This window comes from Rhea pennata, chromosome 3 (genome assembly GCF_028389875.1).
Source record: "Rhea pennata isolate bPtePen1 chromosome 3, bPtePen1.pri, whole genome shotgun sequence".
In the NCBI taxonomy this organism is placed as follows: domain Eukaryota; kingdom Metazoa; phylum Chordata; class Aves; order Rheiformes; family Rheidae; genus Rhea; species Rhea pennata.
Window position 1 is genome coordinate 102,044,487 of NC_084665.1, and position 26,683 is coordinate 102,071,169.

At 38.4% G+C, this 26,683-nt stretch overlaps 1 protein-coding gene across 2 annotated transcripts in view; it reads right to left on the reverse strand.

Moving 5' to 3' along the window:
- Positions 1 to 17,890, reverse strand: part of PRIM2 (DNA primase subunit 2) — a 111,854-nt gene extending 93,964 nt beyond the window's left edge. For both annotated transcript variants that reach the window (XM_062571097.1, XM_062571096.1), the window contains exons 1-4: positions 17,734 to 17,890; positions 16,844 to 16,947; positions 16,452 to 16,531; positions 11,318 to 11,438 (exon numbers count right to left, since the gene is read on the reverse strand). In XM_062571097.1, coding sequence (XP_062427081.1) covers positions 11,318 to 11,438; positions 16,452 to 16,531; positions 16,844 to 16,947; positions 17,734 to 17,890 — 462 coding nt within the window. The remainder of the gene's footprint in view (positions 1 to 11,317; positions 11,439 to 16,451; positions 16,532 to 16,843; positions 16,948 to 17,733) is intronic.
- Positions 17,891 to 26,683: the final 8,793 nt, after the last annotated feature.

A 26,683-nucleotide genomic window follows, 5' to 3' on the forward strand; every position in this document is an offset into this window, starting at 1 on the left:
GAGGTAGCTATAAACCTAGAAATCCATGCATTTTTTCCCCTTACCTGGGACAAGAACCAAATAAAAAACAAACAGCGAATTTTGTCTTGACAGATAAGTTACCTGCTTTCACTTAAATCTATCTTCTGAAACTTGAATGATTAAACTGAAGAATTTACTTCCTTTGAAATGAGGTATTTCAGAATGACAGCAACCTGTTAGGCTTTTTAAAGTGCCAATAGTACGCATGTGTTTCATTGCCATATTTAAACTCCAGCATTTAAAATAACTACCTTGCTCTCAAGTCTTTTCACATAGTTTTGTTTGTATTATGACTAAGTATAGAGCTAAGTGGCAGAATATGTATTTTTAGCTTATATTGTCAATAAGGCACTATTTGCCACATAGACATGGATCAATTCTGACCTTTGCCGTCACCTGTAAGACAAGTATGGGTGATTTTCAAGCAAACAGCCAAATAATTATTTAAAGTAGCAGCAAACTAAGGTAAAAATTCAGAATCATTTTCTTGACAAACACAAACTACAGCCTACTCTGCCCTAGTAACAGTTTTAGCTTGACATAATTTTAAGATAAATGCTTAAAATCAGAAAGTGTCAGGAGCTTACATTCTCACCCATTCTGTTTGGGAATGGAAGAAAACTTACTTGATGCCTCTAAAGTGCTATCAGAGAAACATTTTGATTCATACCCCTGCCACCAAAATGGGTAATTGTAGTCATGACCTTTTAGTAGACAGAAATGATACTGAGTTTTTTTTCCCCACATGTATCTGTACTTATTAAGGACATAAACCAGTGACATTCTCATTAATCCAAATTTAGTTTTAGGATCTTCTGTACCTTCTAAAAAGGCAGTCATAAAACATTAAAGTTTTCAGGAAGCTAAACTACAAATATTTATACAACTGTCCCACTGAGATAAATGCTTCTGAAGAAAGCACAATAGTAGTATCAGAAAGTCTCTCATAGGATTGCTCTGATCATAAAAATGGAAATTAAAGAAGTCTAATTTCTACTGCTTAAAGCTCAAAAAAGTACTTTAACTGCAACATCAAAGAAAAGCTACTGAGGGAAAAAAAGAAAGAAAGAAAAAGAAAGAAAGAACTCCACTAATGCATTTTGCGCTTTCCTCCTACTTTGCAGTTCTTATTCTTTCTTCCCTGGTAGATGCACTATGGAGCATTAGCTCCACCAACTGACTATTCTGACCTGCTATTTTTTCCCCATTACTATGATATACTAAAAAATTAGAACAGTTAATTCTGCAACAACTGTCTGCTACTCAAAAATAAGACATCTAATCTATAAGTTACAAAAGAAGCCATATTTTTTTTTTAATTTCAAGATGCCTTTCAGAGGTCAACATCTAAGGTAATTTAAACAGAATCTTTTGTACTCTGGTGAGATGTAACACCAAAACAGGAAAAAATTCAGGGAGAAATATACTACACCTTCAAATTTATTTCTTTTGGCTACTGTATAAAGTTAATGCAGTACTTGCACCCATACTTGTCTTACAGATGACGGCAAAGGTCAGAACTGATCCATGTCTATGTGGCAAATAGTGCCTTATTGCCAATATAAGCTAAAAATACATATTCTGCCACTTAGCTCTATACTTAGTCATAATACAAACAAAACTATGTGAAAAGACTTGAGAGCAAGGTAGTTATTTTCTAATTTAGTTAGAAATCTAAATTCCATTATACATCATCCTTATACCACAGACAAAGATGCAACTATTACTCTTCTTTTCTTGTGGAAACAACTCCAAAGAGGAATTATGTCTATTTGAAGGAACTAACAGTCAGAAAACAAGATGAAAGAAGGGTCACAGGAGAGCAGAACAGTCAAGGTGATGACCAGTGTCACTGAAATAAATTTAGGATAAAGTTTTGCATTCTATGCCACATACTAGGGGACCAAGTTTAACTCTTGGAAAGACAGGAACAAATGCAAGTATTTAATAGCACTCAGAAGAAAAGAGACAAATAACAGCCCACATGGATCTGTCAAGAACAAATTGTGTTAGGCCAATTTCATTGCCCTTGGCATAGTGTAACAGGCCTCAGGGATAGGAAAGAGAAGCAGAAGTTATGAGAATGACTTTAAGGAATTTTGACATAATACAAGCAAGTAACAAAACAGCCCAAGTGAACCATGTGCAAAGCCAGTTGGAAGAGTCGTGCATGAAAGAAGTTAACTAAAAAATAGAAGGATCTATGAAATCAAGATCTGCAAACCTCCATCCTGCTAATGGCACTATTTAATATTTTCATTGAACAACATGAACATTAAGATAAGAGTTAGATTACATGTTTAGATACCATGAGGCTAGGAGGACTGCAAGGGCTCTGAAGAACAGAATCAGACAACAGAGTCTGGTCTAGAAATAAGGGCTGTATTTTAATACAGAAGTTGCAAGGTTCCACATATAAGCCAGTTCTGTATAAACAGAGTAGTAGTTAATTAACTAGTAGTTCTGTGAAAAGGATTTAAATGAGTTTTTTGATCCATCTCCAGCTTGAAACTCACTACATCATGCTGCTGAGGAAAAATAACAACAAAAAAGCAAAGACTGCATCAAGAATATATTAATATAGTCCTCATGTCATCTTAGAACTGGCAAGAGTTTAGTTGGAATACTGTAACCAAGTGACACTGTACTTTAAGATGTTAACCTGTTAGAAAATACCAAAGAGAACCATAAAATGATGAACCATCACATGCAAGGAAAGACTAAAAGAGACAAGAAGGTGGTGTAATTAGAGGCTTCTTGTACATAAGAGGTAGCCAGAGAGGAAGAAATAAGCTAGTCTTAGTGGATAGAACAAGTAGAAATTGATTTAAATTGCTGCAAGACAGATTTAGGTTAGGCATTAGAGGGAGGAATAAAAAAAGAAAAAAGGAAAACAAAGCAGTGGAATGATTAAGAAGGATGCAAAATCTCCCATTGGGGAAAAAATAGATCATAAAGAATAGCCAGCAGAGATACAGCTTGTCTTTTGACAAAAGATGAAGCCTCTGAGGTCTGTTCAAGATCTGTATTGTTATAATCGATTCTAATTACATGTCAAATAAATCAGCCAGGTATTATAAGAAATGGCTACCACTGATAAAGACATGAATGTACAGATAGTGGGGATAATGCAAGCAAACTCTGGAAAGGGTTTTCATGCACACAGCAAATAAAATGTGATCTCTAAGAACACATAGCAGCTCTTGGATCCAGATTAAATTATGCAGGGTAAAACAGAGGAGTCAAACTCTCAGTTTGAGGGCTTCAAATGAGATATTACTGACAGTGCCAAAAAAAGATAAAAGTCAGAGTAAATGGTACTTAAAAGAAAAAGTCCAGTTTTGCTACACTAAACATAAGCTAGGAAAATACTGAAGAGAGGAAGTGGGATGACAGAAAAGTGAAACTAGTGGAGAACAAGAAGCTAGTAGTGAAAAGCCGTTTTTAATTACCAGGTAAGAGTTTACGCTGTAGTAACAGTGATACCACACATCCATTAAATAAAGTACAAAAACTGGTAAAGAATTGAATCCTACTGCCCTCACTGCTGAAATAGAAGAACATCTTTAACAGAAAGGAAAAGTTAAGAGTATAATCAGAAGTTCCACAGCCACAGTAAGTGAGAGGAGAGCATGACTGAGTAGACCAGAAAATGTCAGTAGAGAAATCTGAATTTGAAATTGGGGAGGGGGGAGGGGGGGAAAACACACAAACACACACTCCATAATTGGTACATGCAGTTAATTCAGTGATGAAGTGAAGTAAGATATTGGCAGGAGAGTTCATTACTTGAATGAATTGTTAAATTGTCTTTGAATTTTACATCCTGCAAAGAGAATAGCTATCATGAACAGCCTCAGTGCATTACCAGCTGCAGAGAAGCACATTACAGTGTCGAAGAAGTCTCCCATAGTTTAAGAGCAGGCTTAGGGATTACTTCTGCAGCTATTCATACACAGCAAGTAAGAACATAAGAAATAATGTCAAGTTGGATAAGTTAGAGGATTGCTTTATGATAGGCGTGAATAACAAAGAAAAATGAATACGAGGTGAGAAACAGGAGATAAAAGGCAAAATGAGTATGGCAGAGGAATTCTGAAAATTACCAGTTTAAAGACCCTAGAGTATGTGTGGCAGTTGTCACTTAATTATCCAATTCATTGGTATGAATGTGAAGAGTTCTGCTGAAGTTCTGTGAAAAGAATCAAGGGGAAGCTTCCATTCACTGCCATTACAGTGAACAAAAGTATTGAGCAACAGCTCGGGGAAAGTCAAATTCATGGAAAAAAGGAATTGCTAATGAGTATAGTAATTAACATGTAATTTACATGAGAGAAAAATAATGTAGACTTCTGCCAGTGTACTTCCCTTAAAAAGAAATATTACTTTGAATACTAATTTACAATAACTGGCATGTGTTAGTTGCCAGTCCAGAGAATTCTACTTCTAACCATTGGGCAAAGGTAAAATATCAATGTGACTAGATAATTTTTGACACAACTTCTCCAGTAATGGTATAGAGTATAAAGGTTAAAAAAAGAAGAAACTGAAATTCTAAAAATACTCATTGTTTTGTTGAAATATCTTAAAACAACTCCAAAAAGAACATATTAAAGATATCTATTTGTATTTCAGAAGCATGCAAAACTCAGCCTAAAATGTAGGAGCTATCATGCTATGTGACATACATAGACATAGCCTTGAAGAACAAAGATAAGATAAGCAGCGTACAAACTGAATGAAGGAATAAGATTTCTGTTTTTGTGTCTTCAGGTTACTATTATCATGATTAATTACTGTCCCAGTGTTGGGTCCCATAAGAGTAAATGGCTGTATTATGAGGAGTTTAACACTTCAATTCAGGCATTTCTAGAACATCAATGGTCCAGATATTTTGTGTTTTTCCTTAAATTCAGATACATTGAAAGTTTTCCAATAACTGTCTTTGTTGCAATAATAATTCCCATTATGTCAAAAAAGCATTCATAACTTCAAATCAATACACTATGGAGTTAGCTCACGCTATGAGGGTCCAAAAGTACTATTACAACAAATATATACAGCCAACTTCCTCAAAGGCTTCTAATATGGGCAGGCATAACCAGTCATGTGGAAAAAAAAAAAGGAAAAAAATAGAAAGGTTGAAGGTAGAAGCAGGGGGAAGAACAAGAGGTGCATATCCAGCAGGGCATGTGACAAGTGACACAGCCAATCTCACTGATCAAGCTACATTACAGAAAGTGGCCTTGGCATACAAATATCAACTGATTCCAAATAGGCTACACAGCACAATCGAGGGGAGAGAATCTATCGTTCCTATATTAAGCAGAGAAGAACAGATGCCCAGCTCTCAGCAAGAAAGAGAATTTCCTAGTTAAAACCCAAGTGACACTTACATTATATAGCTCTTTCATATGCTATTTTTGAGATTAAATATTACAGTCATTGACTGAAATATTTTAAAGTGAATATTCACTTTAAGTATCTTTAAAACCCCGTATTAATAGCTTCTACTGCCAGAAATTGTCAGGCATCATAACTTAATTACTCATTTCTAGTAAGATTTTAATGCTTTAATCTCCTAAATTAATGTAAATCTCAACTGCACACCTGTGTTTGCATGTTCTCTTTGATGGGCCCTGTCACCTTAAATGTCAGCATTTACTTCTCTTGAATGCTGTTTAAGGACTTCCTGTGCTCCCTATGTGATTGACTTGGCACATGGATTTTTTTTTTTTTAATGGGCCTTTAAAGTATAGAAGTCCTAAGTACAATGCTTCAGTATTTTTCAGATAACAGCACTATCGCTTTAAAGAAAGAAAGAAAGAACAACTGTTTTGTACAGTAAATATATAATAGACTAAAAACACACTGAAATACCCACTTCCATGATTCTTCTATTATTGTGATAGATAAATCATCCAACGTAACAGTGAAAAAATACACTTAAAACTAAGCAAGCTCTGGAAAGAGCAAACAGATCAGTAAGTATTTATTATTCTCTGAAGGGGGATGGGGCAATTACACTGCAAAATTCTCTTCCTAGAAATTGAATGTTCCATATTATAGCACCAAGAAAGGCAATGTAGTGCTCTTTTCCTTGCAAGAAAAGAACACATTGGAAGTAGGGAATTCTCATATCTGAATATATCATATGCAAAATATCCAAAGGCTGTCTAACCATATAACATTAAAACAACAAGTACACATGACCAGGCCAAAAAGGAAGCAGTCATGCACCAAACCTGTCTTTTTTTTTTTTTTTTTTTTTAAATAAATTTAATTTTGAAGCAAAGTTTTGCTTGTCAAATAACTATGCATTACCTAGCCTCTCCTCCATTAAGCAGTTTCCCAAAATTTAGTAGTAAATTTCAAATTTAGATTTACATTTCATTTAACAAGAAGCTAGCTATGAAATATTTCCTAAAAAGATGAGACAGACAAGATTACAGACTGAGGCCTAGAAATTAGGAAGTGCCAAATAAGGATAAAAATAAGTGTTATTGTGCACAAGATCTGCAGTTATCAAACAGAAAGTTCAATCAATGTTCCAGTAAGTCCAGTACTCTAAGCTTAACAGCTAGATCCTTTCTGCAAGATAGCAGAATTTTAACTAACAAAAGCACTATTCAAGCTGCTATTTTCTCAGGAACAGAGAATATCTCATCAGACATATCCCATAATTGGTCATCAATTGGATGACATTGCTTTAAGTAAATCACATTTTAAACCAGGTAATAGATATCCATAATAATACTTTATCAAAGCGTTATTATTTCCTAGAAGTTGTTAGTGTTACATCTATCATGTAACAAATGCTGCTCCCCAGCCAATTTGCAAGGAAAGTCAAACTGAGGTTTAACAGTGTCCCGCTTGCATCTTTATATGATAGCACCAACGGGTATTCAATAACCAAACTACATAAAGGTCCCTGTTGCTCCAATTGTAGGATCAGTTCTCTGTGTTCTTTGCTAAATAGCTAACCGATTTGGAGTATTTGCTGCAAGTAGCAGCAAATACTATTCTGCAAGAAATACATAACTGAACAAGCCATTTTTTCAAATCACACACACATAGAGGGGAAATAAACAGAATTAAAAGACAACTAGTTCTCACAACAGTAAAGAACAAAGATAGCAAGGCCTGTCATGCACCACTGAAATCATAAGTGTTAACTGTGACACTTAGTTAACACTCCCTCAGTTACTATGGTTAGTTTGGTATTCTTCAGACATTCAGGAGCAGCCGATAACATGATTTCCTATCAGTAAAACATGTCATCTATGTTCCTGAGTATGTTTGCTGATACCCACTGGACTTTATTCTTCATAGAATACCGTATTGTTACCAAAACCACTCAGCTGTGCAGAAAACTGTACAAACAAAATCTAAATAAAGTGTGGCACAAAAAGCAATAGAGGAGGGCAACAAGTTGTCTTCTGTGACAACTTGCAGTCTCTGATGTTCTGTAAAAATGACTCGTACTCTTTCCTAAACAAAAATAATTCACAAAAACTGATTTCTCAAACACCAAACCTATGTGAAACCACTGCCAAAATTTCAACAGGCTGCCAAAGGGAAAAGTTATTTTCAGTATTGCTAAAGACTGAATTACTAGGAATCCAGGTCCAGTCAACTTGTTCGCCATGTTGTTCTTGCTTTTTCTACTGCCCAGTTGCAGTATTTTGAAAAATTCTGTACAAATGGATTCCTTTCACCCGCAGCGTCTCCTTTCTAGCTATAGCAAGGGATTACATTGAGAAGCAGGATTAACATGCAGAAGTCACTTGATGCTCTCATTCAAACCAGAATAAGTTTTCCTTTCTACAATAAAATGAAATATTTTGATTCATGATAAAACACCGATCTTTGCTTTCAGTTGAAAAAATGAAAATCAGTAGGCATATATAATTTTATCTGAATATAAAAGGAAAATAAAAAACACATGTAAAGCAAAGACTCTGAGAATATATATTTCAAGAGACAAACACAAAACTAAGGCCTAGTGACACAGAAGGTAATATTACAATCTGAACTGTAGTTCTCAGCAATGCTAAGAAAGGTTAGATTTCAGAAAATCCTCGCAGAAATACTAACAATAAACTGACTAACTCAATCCAGTAATAGTTTTGTAAAAATAATTTACACAAGAATTTACCTTAGATACATTACATTGTAGAGTTTATTCTTTAAGCATGTTGTAAGAATTTTGAAAAAAACAGCGTTATGCATGTTTAAGCACAAATTAAGGTCTCTGCATTTAAAATAGTATATAGTCTCCCATTTACAAGCTATCTTTATATATGGTAAAACTCTCCAGAGCAAGTATCTACATATTGCAATAAATCCTTTCCCATGTATTTGCTCCACCAGCAATATAAATGTCAATCACAGTAAACAAAAACCCTATTATAAAACTGAAAATATTATAATTAAATTTCCTGTCCATTTTGTTTTCAGAAAGTTCTTGCATTTTGATTAAAATTCTCTTTAATCATGAGATCAGAACTACCATCATTCCAAACTTTTTGTAATTGACTGTCATATAAGAAATTCAAAGTTAGATATTTTTTCTTCCAGTTATTAATATCTCTGTTCTTTCCAATGAGTTACCAAAGGAGATCTTTGGCAATAATACCTTCTAAGTAGATCTTAACAATTGTTTAAATAGTATCTCCAATTAGTATTAAAGATTTCTTGATTCTATAAAGAAATAGCTTTTAATCTATAATGCACAAATCTACAAAGTCACTGTAAAAAAAAAAATCTAAGCATACAGATACTGCTTTCTCATACATATAAGCAAACATGGAAAAAGAGGAGTGGTAGCTATTGAATTCAAAGTGTTTAGCTTCACTTTTGTTGGTGTTGCAAGTGAAAAGTGATGCTGAAGTCAAACCGAAATCTCACTTTGCTCCCCTCCCAAGTAGTTTAGTGGTTATTGTATTAACTACTGACGGAACCACTGTCACGAAGGGAGAAAATATTAGAACTAAGATCAAACTTCACCCAACAGCCAAGTACTTTTGGCTACAAACATCTGAATGCTTTTAGCTACAAGCATTTGAATAAAAGGTCTCACAGCTTTTAATTAGACATAGGTAAATCAGACTAAACCAAGGTCTAAACTTCAGTTCTGCATTTTAGAATTATAATCTGAGACAGACCAGAGCCATGGTTAACTAGAAAATGCAAGGTGCTTTTCTTTTTATAAAGCTTAACTAGTTTTCCTATAATACTGCAGGCAATTGAAATCCAACAGGATAATTTCCAATAGGAAATTCTCCAATTTGCCAATTCTCTATTTGCCAATATGGGAACCCAACTTGCAGTATCAGAATTGTTTTCTTTTTTCTTGGAGACCATTCCCTTTTGTAAAAGATTAAATACTTATCTTCTCTTTTTTTCTGCACAATAAGCATGAAAGTGTTCTAATTTCTGACAAAAATATGATTTGTGCTCATTTCTCTTTCAAAGTATTTTACAAACACAACACTGAAAAAGTATACTGCTCTTACAGTGGTCTTTCTCCCCTACACACACAATGGCTCCTTATGTAACATCATAGGGATTAAAAAAAATTGGATTTCCTATTAAATGTTCCATATATGAATGGAGGGTGAATAATTCAGCTTAAACTATCACTAGTATTATGAGGAAAAAGAAAACAAAAACAGAAATATATACAATAAAAGGTGGGTAAATTGGACTCTCAAAGGAAAGCTGCTTTGTCATCTCAAGAGGCGTAAGAAAGTAATACTTTAAGTCTTTTCTACATATCGAAGGCATATTCAGTAACACGATACCAAGTTATACTCCTAGTTACTTCCAGTAATCTGTAAACATTTATTCACACCATGCTAAGAACTGAAGCTTCAACAAGAGAATGCAAGACCGGGAAATAAGCAACAGCAATGTCTACACACACTTGCATGCAACTTGCACCAAAAAAAGATGGTGTTCCTAATAGTCTCTCAAAGACAAAAAAAGCCCAAGAGCTACTGCTCATCTAGCCAAATTCATTCTCAGTACTACACAAGTCATCTTTTATCATCAACAGGCACTGTTGCCAGATCTTTCAAGTCAGCAACATATAGTGCAGCAGTCTGCCAAATACTTTAATTAAAGTCTAAATAAGTAGAATTTTAAAATACATTTTTTTTAGTATAAAGATGATCATACATTAATTTTTTGTTAATTAAAACATGAAGATGTCTTCTTAAAGTGAATGTAAATAGGCTTGCCTAAGCATTGGAATTGCAGGAGGATTACAGACAAAGCTGGAGCTTTCTAACAAAATAGTTAAAAAAAAAAAAAAAAAAATCTCAAAAGCAGCAGTTATTTGTCTACAGAGGCTTGGTACTTTCAGGGTTTTTCATAAGTTTGTAAAGGACTAGAATGAGTTTAAGTCCAAAGGAAAAAAAGCTCTTTAAATTCAGTTCCAATGAGAATTCCAGAATTAGGGAATAAGAGTATTAACAGAATTTTAGATGTATTCCCCATAGTTTATATTTTATGGGCCAAAAACAAATGGTTTAATAAGCTAGACACTCTGCAAGAGATTTGCTTGTGTTTGTGCATGTATTTGTATATGTATCTATGCATGTATTGTACAACATTTCCAGATCAAACAGCATTGTTTGCTTTGCATACTACAAAAAGAAGCCAACATTTTAAAAAGAATTAGTAGATTGCAAAGGTTCTAGAGCCAAGTTTATGAATAGAACATATGTTCACAAAGATAATTTTCAAATTAAATGAGTAAATTATTGAGAACAGACTCACAATACAATAAGTTAAAATCAAACACAAACATCACTTTCTTATCACTAATACCTTTCGTTAAGTGGGATCTTCATATTTTACATGATTCATCACATATGCAAAAGGAAGCAAGGCAAATCTGACCTGGGTGTTATTTACACTGGTAAACAAACAACATACAAATGTTCTATCTGAAGGACACAGTAATCCACCTAAAGTCTTGATTTTATGATACCTCCTGCAAGTTTTTGTAAATACTGTTAGCTTTTTAAAAAGAATTATACATTTTTAGTTAAAAGTGTTAGCTGACTCCAACTGAGCTTCTCTTGCTGCAGCACAAAATCACTTCACTTAGTTCTCATTTCTGTGGTATAACCAGTCTCCAAGTTCAGCAGCTTTGATTTTTTTTTGAAAAGCCGTAAGTGTGCTTTTAAATAGGAGTATTAAAACTGACTTAAAATTGACTTAATGAGAATTCTAGCAAACATCAGACACGCACCACATAACACAAAATAAGATTTAATATACTTACAGCTTCAAATGATAAGTTAACATGTTCCAGGAATTTCTGCCTTAAACTGTCACTCAGTTCATGGAACCGATATCGAAAGAGGTCCATTTCTTGTTGAAGAAACCAGCGCCTGAGATCCTCACTACAAAGAAATAATTTTTATATATATATATATATATATACACACATATATATATATAGGTTATGCAGTCTCCCTTCCATCATAAACTAGATGTCAAACCTAGTGAGCACAGCATTAAATATATTTGACCTTGGCACGGGACTGAGGACTGTGAAAGAGAAGGCAGAAAGCTCTCAGGGGGGAATGGAGGAAAATAAAAAAAACACTGAATCAGAAGAGATTTTTGAGAGGTAGTACAGAAAGAAGCATGACCTATGGATGTTTTGGAAGAACTCAGTCTCAATACTGGAAATGCACTGCAGGTATTAAGAACTGTTATTCTCTCTCAAATGTTTTTCACCATTTATTACTTGTTTTAGTTAAGAATAACCAACTGCAGATATTCTCCATCAGTGTTTAGAGGACAACTTTTCCTCTTCAGTGTGCTGCAGTACCTCACACTTTTGGGGGAGCGTCAATAGGTATGAAAGAACATGCACACACTCTGAGATACTATGGACAAAAGTTCTCTAAGCTAGGCAAGAATTAACCTGGAAAGAGGCTAGGAGAAAATGTATGGGGATGAATACAGCTGAGTAATATAAACCAAACATGTAACACTTGACAAGACAGCAGACTGAGTTTAGCAGCTGCAGATAAGTGAGTGGAAGGATAAACATAGGGGGCAGAAAAGGAGTCAGTAGGTAGTGTAAAATGAAAACAGTGAAGTCAGTCCCAAGTATTCACTGCATTACTCTTTGTATACCAGACTGCTAGATTCATAGAATCATAGAATCAGTAAGGTTGGAAGGGACCTCTGGAGATCATCTAGTCCAACCTCCCCACTCACCAGGGTCACCTAGAGCATATTAGACAGGGTTGCATCCAGGCAGGCCTTGAATATCTCCAGAGAAGGAGACGCCACAACCTCTCTGGGCAACCTGGGCCAGTGCTCCGTCACTCTCACAGGGAAGAAATTCCCCCTCACGGTCAGGCAGAACTTCCTGTGCCTCAGTTTCTGCCCATTGCCTCTTATCTTGTCACATGGGACAACTGAAAAGAGTTTGTCCCCGTCCCCTTGACACCCTCCCTTCAGGTACTTGTACACATTGATAAGATCCCCCCTCAGTCTTCTCTTCCCCAGGCTGAAGAGGCCCAGTTCTCGCAGCCCTTCATCATAAGGCAGGTGCTCCAGCCCTCTGGTCATCTTTGTAGCCCTACACTGGACTCTCTCCAGTAACTCCATGTTTCTCTTGCAGTGGGGAGCCCAGAACTGCACACGGGACTCGAGATGAGGCCTCCCCAGGGCTGAGTAGAAGGGCAGGATCACCTCCCTCGACCTGCTGGCAACACTCTTCCTAATGCACCCCAGGAGACCATTGGCCTTCTTGGCCACAAGGGCACATTGCTGGCTTAAGGTCAACTTGTCATCCAGCAGCACTCCCAGGTCCTTCTCTACAGAGCTGCTCTCCAGAAGGTCAGCCCCCAGCTTGTACTGGTGCCTAGGGTTATTCCTCCCTAGGTGCAGGACTCTGCACTTGCCCTTGTTGAACCTCAGGAGGTTCCTCTCTGCCTAACTCGCCAGCATGTCTAGCTCTCTCTGAATGGCAGCACAGCCCTCAGGTGTGTCAGCCACTCCTCCCAGCTTGGTATCATCAGCAGACTTGCTGAGGAGGCACTCTGTGCCTTCATCCAGGGCACTGATGAAAAAGTTGAACAGGATGGGACCCAGGACTGAGCCCTGGGGGACGCCACTAGCCACAGGCCTCCAACTGGACTCCATGCCACTGATGACAATGCTCTGAGCTCTGCCTTTCAGCCAGTTCTCAATCCACCTCACTGTCCACTCGTCTAACCCACACTTCCTGAGCTTCTCTAGGAGGATGTTATGGGGGACAGTGTCAAAAGCCTTGCTGAAGTCAAGGTACACAACGCTGACTGCTCTCCCCTCATCTACCCAGCCAGTCACTCCATCAGAGAAGGCTATCAGGTTGGTTAAGCAGAATTTCCCCTTGGTGAATCCATGTTGGCTACTCCTGATCACCTTCTCCTCCGTATGTCTGAAGATGACATCCAGAATGAGCTGTTCCATCACCTTTCCAGGGATGGAGGTGAGGCTGACTGGCCTGTAGTTGCCTGGGTCTTCCTTCTTGCCCTTCTTGAAGACTGGAGTGACACTGGCTTTCTTCCAGTCCTCAGGCACCTCTCCAGTTCTCCAGGACCTTTCAAAGATGGAGAGCAGCCTGCAACAACATCCGCCAGCTCCCTCAGTACCCGAGGGTGCATCCCATCTGGGCCCCTGGATTTGTGGATGTCTAGCCTGCCCAGAAGGTCTCTAATCCTTTCCTCCTCAACCAAAGGAAAGGCTTCCCTTCTCTGGACTTCCTCTCTCACATCCAGGTTGCAGGATTCCTGGGGGCTGCCCTTAGCAGTGAAGACTGAAGCAAAGAAGGCATTCAGTAATTCTGCCTTCTCTGTATCCCTTGTCACCAGGGCCCCTGCTCCATTCAGTAGTGGGCCCACATTTTCCGCAGTCCTCCTCTTGCTGCTGATGTATTTGAAGAAGCCCTTCCTGTTGTCCTTGACATCCCTTGCCAGACTCAATTCCAACCAGGCCTTAGCCTTCCTCGCAGCATCTCTACATACTCTGGCTGCATTCCTGTAATTCTCCCAAGTAGCCTGTCCCCTCTTCCACATTCTGTGTACTTTCTTTTTCTGTCTGGATTTGGCCAGGAGCTCCTTGCTCACCCATGCAGGTCTCCTGCCCCTTTTGCTGCATTTCTTACTCACAGGGATGAACCACTCTTGAGCTTGGAGGAAGTGATGTTTGAATATTAGCCAGCTCTCCTGGACCCCTCCCTTCCTTCTAGGGCCTTAACTCATGAGATTCCTCCAAGTAGGTCTCTGAAGAGCCCAAAGTCTGCTCTCCTGAAGTCCAGGGTTGCAATCCTGCTTGTTGCCTTACTTCTTTCCTGCTGCATCCTGAACTCCACCATCTTGTGGTCGCTGCAGCCAAGGCTGCCCCCAACCTTCACATCTCTAACCAGTCCCTCTCTGTCAGTAAGGACAAGGTCCAGCAGGACACTCTTCCTTGTTGGCTCCTCCTGTAGATTCCTAAGCATCAGGACATTACTCAAAGCTACCATGAGCAGGTATCAAAATGCTAATCACATATAAAAGCATAGACTGTGGAAGATATAACCTGTTATAATGGAGCATTCTTTTAAACAGCCCTTTGAAAGTTATGCTGACGGTTACTGCTAAGAAAATTCACAGAATAATTCTGAAGTCTTATACTATTTTCTTTATAGTATTTGAGCTCTCTTCCCTAGAGGATAATAATGAATTGCAAAAGACCTTTAAGCGTTGTCATTACACAACTAACCAAGCTGCTGCTGAAAACAGGACAGTTGCAGGTAGCTGACACAGAAGTTCGGAAGGGCAACAGAACAAATAGATGAGAAATGCTTCCTAGCTTCCCCCTCCTCCAACTTAAAATTTTGTGTGCAGAACCCTCAAGAGTTTAACTTGGATCAGTAGCTTCACAATCATAAAATTAATGTAAATCGACTTTCAAATTATGCAATGGCACTCAAAAAAAAAAGAAAAAAAAAGCCACCATACCCACACCCCTATCCATCCCCCAGGAAGTGCTAAGAAAATCAGAAGTATTTGTTGTTGAGCACCAGTATAGAAGTACTTTGGAAAAACATGAAAGTGTCCCTACATCTAGGGTCTCAGACAAGTAGCTCACATTCCAAAGCAAAATGACAATTCAGATACCAACATCGTAATGTTAAAATAGCTTGTAGAAGCCTGGACATGGGTCAGAATTCTATTTTACCAGGTAACCAACACCAGATTTCTTAAGAGTTTAGAATTCAAAATACAAAAAGTAGACAGCAAGGGAAACAGGGAAAAATGAGTTTTTTTTTTTTTTTTTAAGTCATTTCTAAATCCATGCAAGAGGAAGCAGTTGCAGCACAGGAGTCTAATTTCTTGTCTAGAAAAACAGCAAGAAGAGAAAAGGGTTCATAAAGAACTTCTAGGTTATATGACACAGGCAAGAAAAAGCAAGCACAGAAGTGTGTGTTTCAAAGTTCATTAAATAGAAGAGCTAGTATTCCTATCAGAGCAGAGGCAAGATTTAATTCTTCTACATTAAGTAATATGTGGGTTATGCTGTTGTGACTTAAGTTCCTTAATCGCTAACTTGATAAAATGAAGAGAGAAACAATACAGAAGTAGAAATGCACAGTCACGGCCAGCTAGCTAATAAAATTCTCAGTAGAGCCGTGTTTGCCAAAGTGAATGAAACAAAATTATTCCATTTCCTGGTCTTGACAGATATAAATGACATTAGCAGAGGCGTGAAATAAGTGTATGGCTGAGGCTGCTCATCCTCAAGACGGTACATACTGTATCTTAGTAACATTATATGGGAACAAACTTTAATATCTTGGATTTCAGAAAGCAGAAGAAAAGCCAAAAATTATACCAAATTTACAAGTTTAAGGGACAAGAACAGTGGAGCTCTTCAGCTAATGCTATTCAGCTACATACAAGTGCAAAACAACAATCCAAACTATAAATGAGGATTGATGCATAGAGCTGATGCAAACTTGTACCCCTGGATGGCACTGCTGGACCACACTAGAAATTTAAATAAGAGGTATAAACAGTCTGAACATAACCTTCTGGTAGGCCACAAGGAACTGAATTCAAGCTAGTCTGCAGTTAAGTCTATTTAAATATATTTTTCAAAGACTCCTATCTCCTTATCCTTTCATCAGTTAAGTTAATGATTTATGACTAGTTTATTTTTCTGGCCTAATATGCTAAAAATTTAATTTTTTCCCTGACTATGCCTTTTCATCACAGATTAATCTAAGTTTCAAGAATAAAAATGCCTCTACTTGAACCTGCCCCTCTATTTAGTAGCCACATGGCTCTGACACTTGTAATGTCTACAACAATGTCTAAAAATGCTTAAAATTACCAACAAAAGTATAGCGTAATTCAGAAAGTACTTACGACTGGCAGTAGGCAAGGCGTAGTATGAAATGAGAAATATGGTCTTTTCTTCTTGCGTCATAATCATCCTCAGCCAAAGCCTACAGAAGATATTACTGGTTTCAGTGAAAGAAGAGGTAAACTCTCCCAGATTAAAAACACACAATTCATTTATCAGTGCTGGTTAACAAAATATTAATACTTACATCTAAGATTATAAGTACAAGATTATTAAAAAAGGGGAGTGGGCTTAAAAAAAAGTAATTTGCACACTCAAAGGCAAATCAAATCTCTGATTAAAAGTCCAAAATTAAGTTCTCATTGGATTTCATTACCCATACTCTTATTTACAATCTTTGAACACCATATAGGAAAAAGAGTGCAAAAGAGTTCCTCTTTTATTTTTTACTTACTTTGTAGGGAAACTTAAGTTTTCGAAGCTCCTGCTCCAGCTTGGTTTTGTATGTATCACCACTTCTTACATAGCTCACACCAAGGTTTTCAACTACCTTAAGCACTAAGGGGTGGGGGGTGGGGGGAGGGAAGAAATACACATAAGAAATAAGATATTGAAAAGTAATTTAACTATGACTTGGGAAATGGACAAAATTGCCTAAGGCCAAGGAAAATGCTTTTAGTGGGAAAGGAAGAAAAGATTAAGAAACACAGATGAGGCACAGCCCGTAGCAACACAGCTCTCCAAGACCAAATTCGGAGACCCATACAAGCAGCAGAGAAAGGGGGCACCTGATCTTGATGGATCGCCTCCAGAATACCTGCTTTCATTGTAACGAAAGGAAGCGCAGGTTCAGCGGTTTCCAAGAGCTCTACAGATCACTTGCTCCCAGCTACAACCAGCTGAATCATGTACTGAGACATCCATATCCACCCCCAAAGCAGATCATGCACTTAGAAGCTGACACTGTAAACTGAAACGATCAGATCCTGACTACTGCACGATGCACTGGGCATTCGTTGCAAGATCAGTCATAACTCTTTGAAATACCAAGAGCCACATGCTCCCTTTAAGAAAACTTCACGTTAGCACAAGGGGCAGCGAGTTTATATTAGTAACAGGCAGGAGGGGCCCCCAAGGTTGCCAAAAAAAAAAAAAAAAAAAAAAAAAAAAAAAAACATGAGGGAGAAAACTGACAACTTGACCAGATGTTTATAGGCAGGTAATAGAAAGCGATGCAGACTTAGGCCATGCAGCTTGCCAGGGCAGCACGGCTCCGCTCCGCGCCGGCGGCGGGCTGTGCCGGGAGCCCCGCCCGGGCCCCCGCGGCCGCAGGCCGCTACTCACGCTTCAGCCGGTCGACGGCAAAGCTTTCAAACTCGACGAGGGAAATGTTCTCCGTGGGGGGGTCCTGGTAGAACTGCAGGCTGTGCGGATACAGCTCCCGCCGGTCCCCCGCCAGCCGCGCGTGCCTCAGCCTCGCCCGGCTGCTGCTGAACTCCATCGCCTCAGCGGCAGCGGCGGCAGCTGCCCCCTCCCTCACCCACCCAGCAACGGCCGCGCGCGCACGCGCGCCAGACACCCCCCAACCGCCGCCGCTCCCGGCAACTGCCCCAACTTCCCGCGCACGGCCAACCCCGCCCCGCTTCCGCCCCGAGCCCCGCCCCCACAACGCTGAGCCCCGCCCCCACAACGCTGAGCCCCGCCCCGATAAACCCCACCCCGGGAGTCCCCGCCTTCACCCTACCGGCGGCCGCTACGCTAATCCCCGGGCCACGCCCCCTTGAGCTCCAATCCACGCGGTGATTGGTTGGAGTGGGCGAAGCGGATAAAGTCCAAACAAACGGCAAGCATTTTGCCCACAGCTAACATGGCGGCTTCCGCTGCGTGCGGCAGGGTGTGGGCGGCCTCTCTAGCTCCGGAGGGAGCTCTATGGTGGCGGCGCGGGCGCCTGTGGCGGGAAGGCGGGGCGGGGTTACAGCCACCACCGGAGCCAGGCTCTGGGTAGGGACGGAGGGTTTCCGTAACACTAGTGTTGACAGGGGATTTAACTGGTGTAAACTACCTTATCTTCACAAAACAAGCAGCAGTTCAAGCTGAAGAAGCAGGGGAGCAGGAGGTGCTGGTTTGCCACCAACTTGTAGCTTCAGGACTGAAGATCTTAAAATATTTACCAGCAAAAGCAGTAAATATCCTCCTGTTTTTTTTCTTCAGCCTCAGAAGAGAGTCTAATGGATGATTTTTGAATACCTGCAATAGCAGTTCCCATTTTCTGCCTGGAGACAGACTCAGTATTTGCAGTACCGAATGCCAGTATGACGGAGTGATGCCTAAGGGTCAAACCGGACTCGTGATTAGTTGCGTTAATTCAAGTAGGAAGAACAAGTGTGCTGGGTAGAGTTCACCAGTAGTACCAGGCAACAACTGGCATCAGGGACAGGCCACAAAATGATGAAGCGTAAATTCAGTGTGTGTGTGAGGTCTCTGGGATATCTGCGAAAGCTAAGGAGTCAGGCCTGGGTGCCCTCTGACTCGTGCAACGCTCCTAAGGTCCCCGAGGGCTGGGAACGTGGCAGAAGGTGGCTGTGATTCTCAGCCGTCTTGTTTTACAACAAAATTTGTCTTGACGCGCTTGATTAATTTTTCAACAATTTAAAGCACAACTGTAGTGCTTGTTTGCCAGTCTGACAATTGAATTTAATTTCTCTAGAATATATAGTTTCCCTATTTTCTCTAATGCCTCAGTTACTCTAACAAAGTCATTGAAATTGCAAGTGTCTCTTCATTCCATTTTTGCTCTTCCCCCATTAGTTTTAGGAGCCTGAATGTCTGAAGCCACATTCTTCTTTATCCACTATTCTCTTCTGGCCTGAATTGTTAACTATTTTCATCATGCTTTTCTAAAGGACTGATACTAAGTTGTAACTGATTTTTTTTGTTGTTCACCAAAATCCTCTTTCTTCAAGACTGGCACAGCTGCTGTTTTTTGTTGGTCATCTACCATTGACCCTTCTTCACATTAGTGACTGCAATATTATTTGAGTCTTATGCAACTCCAGTATGCAAAAAAGAGCATCATGATATCACAAAGTTTTGTGACGCTGATTTGAAAGTGAAATATTTAGCGTAGTATTCATATACTGAGGAACTTCCCTCTAATCTTACGATCGCATAAACACTGCACAGTTCTACAGTTGCATAATTCTGCCATTTTTCCAAGGTGCCACAGGATTTGCTATTTTTTTATTGATCGTTTTGCTGATGTTGTATTCTATTTTGTATCCTTGCCTCAAAATGGCACTTATTTGCCAATTTTTCCCCCAACCAGAAAAGTTCATTAATCATCTGGCTTTAAACTCAGTGTAAAGAGATGGAAGAGATGGAAAATTAGAACTGACATGCAGTTTATACTCAGGAAGTGAGGAGAACCATTCACTTAGGCTAGCCAGAGAACAGCAAAGCTAGCTTGGACCAGGGAACATATTATTCTACTGTTCATAGAGAACAGCTAAGACATTGTAGAGTATCCTGATTACTGCTTTAATAAACAGTAATACTGAGCACAGAGCTAAAACTATAGGCTACCTCTATGCTAGCAAATAAAAAATGGTGTTGATGGGCTAGCCTACTCCATATTACTCTTCAAAACAAGGTAGCCACATCCAGATTGCCTGCTGAGAGTAAGCCTTTGCTCATGCTGATTCTCAAACTGTGAAGTGCAGTTGGGCCTGGGCCAAAACTGTGTCAGGGACCATTTTAACAATTTAGCAGTGTAGACTGTCAGGTGTCATTCTCCAGATCTATGCCTTGTAGTTTTTCAAGGGGAAAAAAATATGCTAACAATGTCTTTAACTAGAGCAACTTTCTTCAAAAAGCAGTGCTCATATTTGCAGTTTCCTCCTCTCTTCAGCTGGATACTATATAATTTGCTCTAGGGTAGAAGTGAATCTGTCAAAATTCATCTAGCAGTTGCATAGAAGCTGAGCTTTTGCTTTTGACTGACCCATGTGCTGTTTACAGTGGTGGTGCACAGCCCAGGGAGGGTCAGAGGGTTGGGTGAGAGCCTGCACATTTGCATCTTGAGCCTGTACCCAGACTGGACAGAAGGGGGAGAAGTTTGACAAGGCTGAGGAGCACTCTGTATAAGTAATATTTTGTATTACTGGCACGTAAGTGGTACCACATTTCTAGAAAATAGAATATGCAGTTTGCTGACCATCACCATTTTTTCTTTTGAACTGTGTCCTGCTGATCTTTAACAGGTCAGCAGTTATGTCTCTGCCTGACATTTTCCTTTCTTCTTGTTTCAATACTATTTTTTTCCTAAAATGCTGAATACTGATCGTCAAGTTAACTGAAATTAGGTAAAGCCCAATCATATTTTTTTCATTCCTTTCAGTTACCCATTGACACTAATTTTATTGGCAAACGTCGTATGATTACTTCAGCAGAAATTAAAGTGCAAAATCAATATCTGTATTACCAGACTCAAATTTTACAATGCAAAACCTTAGTAGAGGTTGGTCAACCTTTCACACACTCCTTTCATTAGGAAAAGAGAAAAGATAAGGAAATGAAAAGGAACCATCTTTGAGGAAACCCCCCAATACATAATTCAAACAATTTTATAACTCAAACTTTCCTAGTGACCTATGTATTGAAACTTGTAGATGGTAATATTTCTCACAACAGCATTTTCATTACTTCGTTCCATTTGTTAAGCATCATTTCACTTACAATGATTTATAATGACTTCCACATTGACATTACCAGTAGGGTCTGATTTTAGAAGTATTTTTAAACAAAAATCGTTGATGTTCCAACGGCCCACATCCCAAATGTTATGTGACAACATCCATATGGCCAGCTGTCAAACCGTGCTCATCAACCCCGTCCAAACACTGTCCAATCCAACACAGCCAAACTCCTACTATTCTGCTACCTAATTAACAAAAAACAAATTCCTTATTTGCTGTCAACTGTGTATCATTACACATATTGTACTCCCACTTTTGTTATACTAACTAGCAAATTGCTCTGTGCTAATCTTGGTGTTTGCTAACCCCAGCTCTTTTCTGCTTACATATCTACAACAGCTAATAACAAGGTAGAGATGGTAACACCAATATCTACTCGGTGTTTGAAGCTGCCCTGTTCATCTCACGTATCTAGAACATTTTGATCTCTCTGAATGGCAGGGATTAGCACTTTGGCAAAATGTCCCTTCCCTGATTCTGGCTTCTTACCAGCTTTTATTGTTAATTTAGTCACAGTCTTATTTACTTCTTGTATTATCAGCTTGACTGAATTTTCATATAATTTAGGCTTTACATATACTGTTTTCGTAACTTTATTTCTTGACGCTTTCACTTTTTAAAAGTGAAAGTAATTTATTTTTAATATCCTTTCAAACTTTTGTTTATTCAGTCTTTGCATTTTTCCATCACTTAACCTGTTTATTAATTTGGCTTTCCCAGAAGTCTTGACTTGTTTACAGATTTTTTGCAGTGTTTTTGTTATTGCCAGCTCACCTTCTTTTTGTATGTCTGTTTGCAGTAACACTTTCTCTGCTCTGTGCTTTGTATTACTTCATTAAATATTTTCCATCCAGTTTATACAGAGATTTTTTTCTAACTGTGATGAACTAGTATCTCTGTATTTACCTTAAATAGCATGGTAAATGTTTTGAGCTGGCCTTTAAATTGCTTCAGGCTCTAAAGTGAATAAAGGATGAATCATGCACTGCAGAGCGGTTGAGGCGGCTATTTTCGTCGGAGTGCTTTCCTGATCTTGCAGCGTTGATTTATTTCAGCGGGGAGTAAGGATGGTTACTTTACTTACAGCTTTCCAAATCACTGGCTCCATTTGTGTAGGGCTTTCAAATCCTAGATTTACTCACAAAGTTCTCTGTGCAAAACTCTAGAACTGGTGGAGGGAATCCAGATACTTCTTCCAAATCTTCTTTAATTTATCCTGACAGATAGATCCATCATCTGCCTGATTACCTCTGCCTCTCACTGCATGCATCCTCTTCAATATATTTAGGCTGCCATAATGAACATCCTAATTCCTTGTTACATTATATTTTTAATCCCTTAGTATCATTTTTCAGGCTATGTATCAGGAAGGATCTGCCCTGTCCTATGCTCAGCTTCCTGTCCCTATGCTCAGCTTCTCCAAAAGGATGCCACTCCTGTCCATTGTAACAAGATGTAATGTACTGTATTATTTATATGTGCTGTAAATAACTTTGCTTGCAGTCTTTGGTTTGGGGGAAGGGGTTTGCCCCGGTTTCTCTCTCTTGTTCATCTTTTTCCGATAACTTCTGAACATTTGATCAATGTTAGATAGTGGTGTTGAAGCCTCAAAGACAAGTACTCACAAATTGGAAGAACTAGAGCCTATAAATATATATATATATATATATAAAAAAGAGAGAGAGAGAGAGAGAGAGATTCAAATTTCCATCATGGGAAAGAAGAACAGAACTCTGCCTCTTTTCTGTGTGAAGCAGCAGCAGCCAAGCAGTTTAGCATAAACATCCTGGCCTTCTGATCAGAATAAATACAGCTTCAGCTCATCCTCTGCCTGACAGTATACAAACAAACAAACAGGGGAATGTTTGGGGAATCAATTTATAGGCTTCATTTAGTCGGCTGCACGTGGATTTCCTTCTTCCTTTTCCTAGAATATCTTTACCATATTTAAATTGTGAGCTTTTGAAACATTTTGAAGTGCACCTCCTTTGTAGGAGGTCTGTACTAGAAGTCTCTTGACGATGCATAGTGTGAATATTTGATGATGATGGTCAGAACGCCTAGAAAATATTGAATGTCCATGACATTGTGGAGCTAGAAAACAGATATGTAAAGAAGTTTTTCAGTCTGTGTATCTGTATGGATACTGATATTTTTTTTTTCTTGGAAAAGATTATCATTAAACTAATTTACAAAAGAAAATATAGTTGCATATAAGAATATTTTCTGGATTCCTTGTATTCTTTTGAGATTAGTTAAATTTTTACTTGCATATGAGTAAAGAATAGGATACTTTCTGATCAAGTAATCTGTAGGTAATCATAAGATTTCTTTAATTCAGAACTATTTTTATCCAAAATAAAATATCTATCTAGTACAGGCTAGTCATACCCATGTGTCTAGGATTTTTATCTAATTTTTTTGAATCATATGCAGTCCATTGTTAGGATACAGAAAAATGCACAGAGGAGTAAAAGTATTTGTTTTTATAGGGAGAATCTTTTTTTGTCTGAAAATTCCAAAATACAGTTATGCCTCCATTTAAAGAAACCCACTGCAGTTTAAGGATTTTCTTCAGTCATTTCAGTGTTTATCTAAGGATATTGAATAATACAGACTTGGCCACGCAGATTTCCCGTTTTAAGCCCATGACTTGATCATGAAAAAATGTTCTATTCAGTGCTGACACACAGTGAGTTTTCAAATACCCAATCTCTGTGTAAAACAGTTCATAAAATTCTAACCTCAAAGTGGCCAGGCACTTTCCAGCTCTTAATTTCTGTATTACACTTACTCAAAGCAATTCCACTGTTACCAGTAAAAGCCCCCAAAACACCAAGGGAAGGGGGAATCCAGTCTGCATAAACGAACCTGCACTTACCTCTTAAGCTCTTCTTTTGAAAGAAATGCCTTCCTGTGCAATTACTGGAAAAGGATAGGTGTTCTGTTGGCCTCCTAAAGGACATTCAGCCTGCCTAAATTCACATGCCTGGGTAGATGAATTTAATGCCACTTCATGACTGTAAGCATAATTTATTTTCCATTTGTTTACCTCAGGTTTCCTTTAGGCGTTGGCTTTTTCTAACATTCACGTGATACACGGGAGTGAAAACTTGAGCATTTTTGAAAGTTAGAAGAAGAGTTTTAGTTCTGTTGGCTATTATGGATACCAACATAAGAACTTAGGGATAACTCCTACATTCTTTATGCGAGGAAGAATTCCAAATTAGTTGAAAGTTGCCTGAGCAAGACATACAAGATCAGCTTCTTGAACTACCTCTTCAGAAGCCTAGAATATAAACATACTAATTAATTCCTTTAGCCACCTTCCTACTAGAAACTACATATTTATATTACTTCATCTTCCCCATGTTCCTTGTATTTTCTTTGGCTGAGGCTTTACGGAAATTATAGAAGAGAAGCAATGCTGACTAGTATGTTACAATGTAACAGTGAAAGCTTCAAGTAGAGATCCTTCTCCTCAGTAAGTCTATTCTAAAACTGCACAGATTTCAGTGGAAGTAGAATCTAGCCTCAGCATTTACAGTTCTGACCCTATCTCCTGGCACAGTTCACATCCATTCCTATTGTAACTCTCCTTAAAATACGGGGCTTGCTAATGAAAGTGGTGATTTATTTTCAAACTACAGAACAACTGCTGGCAACAAGATCTTGGCAATCTTCTTCAGACCACCTACATGAATATATAAAAATCTGGTACGCAGATTATTGTTTGGAAAACTACATGCGGATCAAATTACAGAAACTGAGACTCATCCTAACTACGTTTAAATAACCACTAAAACTGACTAAAGTATAGCCATAGCTAGTGGAAGAGATTACTATGTTTACCTTTTCAAGTAAGAAACCAAGCATTTCAGAGTTGTACAACCATTAACAACATAGTATTTATGAAACCACAAAATTTTTGGAAGATATTGAAGACCAAACATTTTTATAACAAATCTGGTAACAGTTAAACTGCAAAGGTGGGCCAAAAGGAATCTATATTAATCCAGTTGATAATATTTCAGGTATTGTAATATTTCAGGTGGTATTGATGCATTATAAAAAGGCAGCAGCATTTTTTCAAGCAGCTACTGCCCCAAATGCTTTTCAGAATGAACATGCTCTTCATATACAGATATAGTTTTTGTGGACCCACTGCTTACATGGGTACCTGCATGGTATTAAATGCTTCAGTGCGTGTCATTTTGCCTTCTCAGTGAATTGCATACAGTTAAACATGGGTACAAACAACAGCAGGTAGATAACACATGTATTCTAGTAGGGGGTTGGGTATCTCGCAGTTTATGATGAATATGATGAGCTCTGTGATAACTTGAAGATAACTTGAAAATTCTCCCAAGGCCTTCTGATAAAGACTTTAGGGAAAAACAGGCTTTGAAACTGAAACAAAGCAAAGACCAGTCAGGCAGGTACAACACTTATAATGGCAGTCATCATGGCTGAAAATCACTGTTATCATTTCTCTTTGCTCTTTGTTCTTGCTGTTCTCTGGCAGCCTGAACACTCTCTTGATTCCTCTCTCTCTCTGCGTAGAAGCATGTGCACTGTGTGCACACTATTTTACCTTCTCCATGCAAGAAAAGCTGCAAAAACCTCATAATTTACAGCTGCTGCAGTTTACAATCCCCTATTATTTCAGAGATTTTTTTCAACAATTCTAAAGATTGCCTGACTCAAGGACATTTTTTTCTGCAAAATCCACTGATAAGGAGTCACATAGTACAAATTGCTCTCAGAGTAGTTTGTTTTGTGCATCAGTTTGAGCTGTTTGTTGTATTGCAGCAAATTTGTTTGGTAGTTTACTAATAAAAAAAACCCCTGTATTCTCTTTGTTCCCTCTGTTAGCACTTACTGAATGCAAAGTCTTACTCTTAAGGACAAAAATAATCTGCCATGGCTAAAGGATCACCTTGAATTCCCAGATTAAGGTTAATAATTCTGTTCCTCAGGAATAAAGCATCTTTCTACAAAGAAGATAGGGTTTCTTGGAGGGCAGTTTCCCGTGCTTTCACTTCAAGTGCAAGATATTTCTTTGCCTTTCTTTCTCTAACATGAGTGCAATTTTTTTAAAATAAATACAAGTATTTAAAAATAAGTTAACAACATGGAGCAACAACACACAAAAATTCTCCTTCTAGGAAGAGGCTGAGAGAAAAAATCAAGGACATGTAGCAAATTCATAGTACTCTGGTAGGTGTTCACATAGGAGCAAGATGAGGCTAGTACAAGAAACTATATAGAGCAAAATAGCCTGGCTGAGATTTTCCAAAACTGACATGTTTTTTATATGTCAGTTTGCTTTTGCTGTTAGGATTCTCTGCTAGCCCTTTTGTCAACCACAGTTTTACTTCAGGGTATTATCTTTCCCATGCTCATGAGGACTAATAAATCAAGGGGCTAGACACTTTAGATTTCTGTAATAACTCCTCAGAAAATGAGATAGCTCTGGAAATTCAACAGTACAATGTCCATATTGCTTTTGTGGTTGACAGAGCATTTTCCATCAGTGG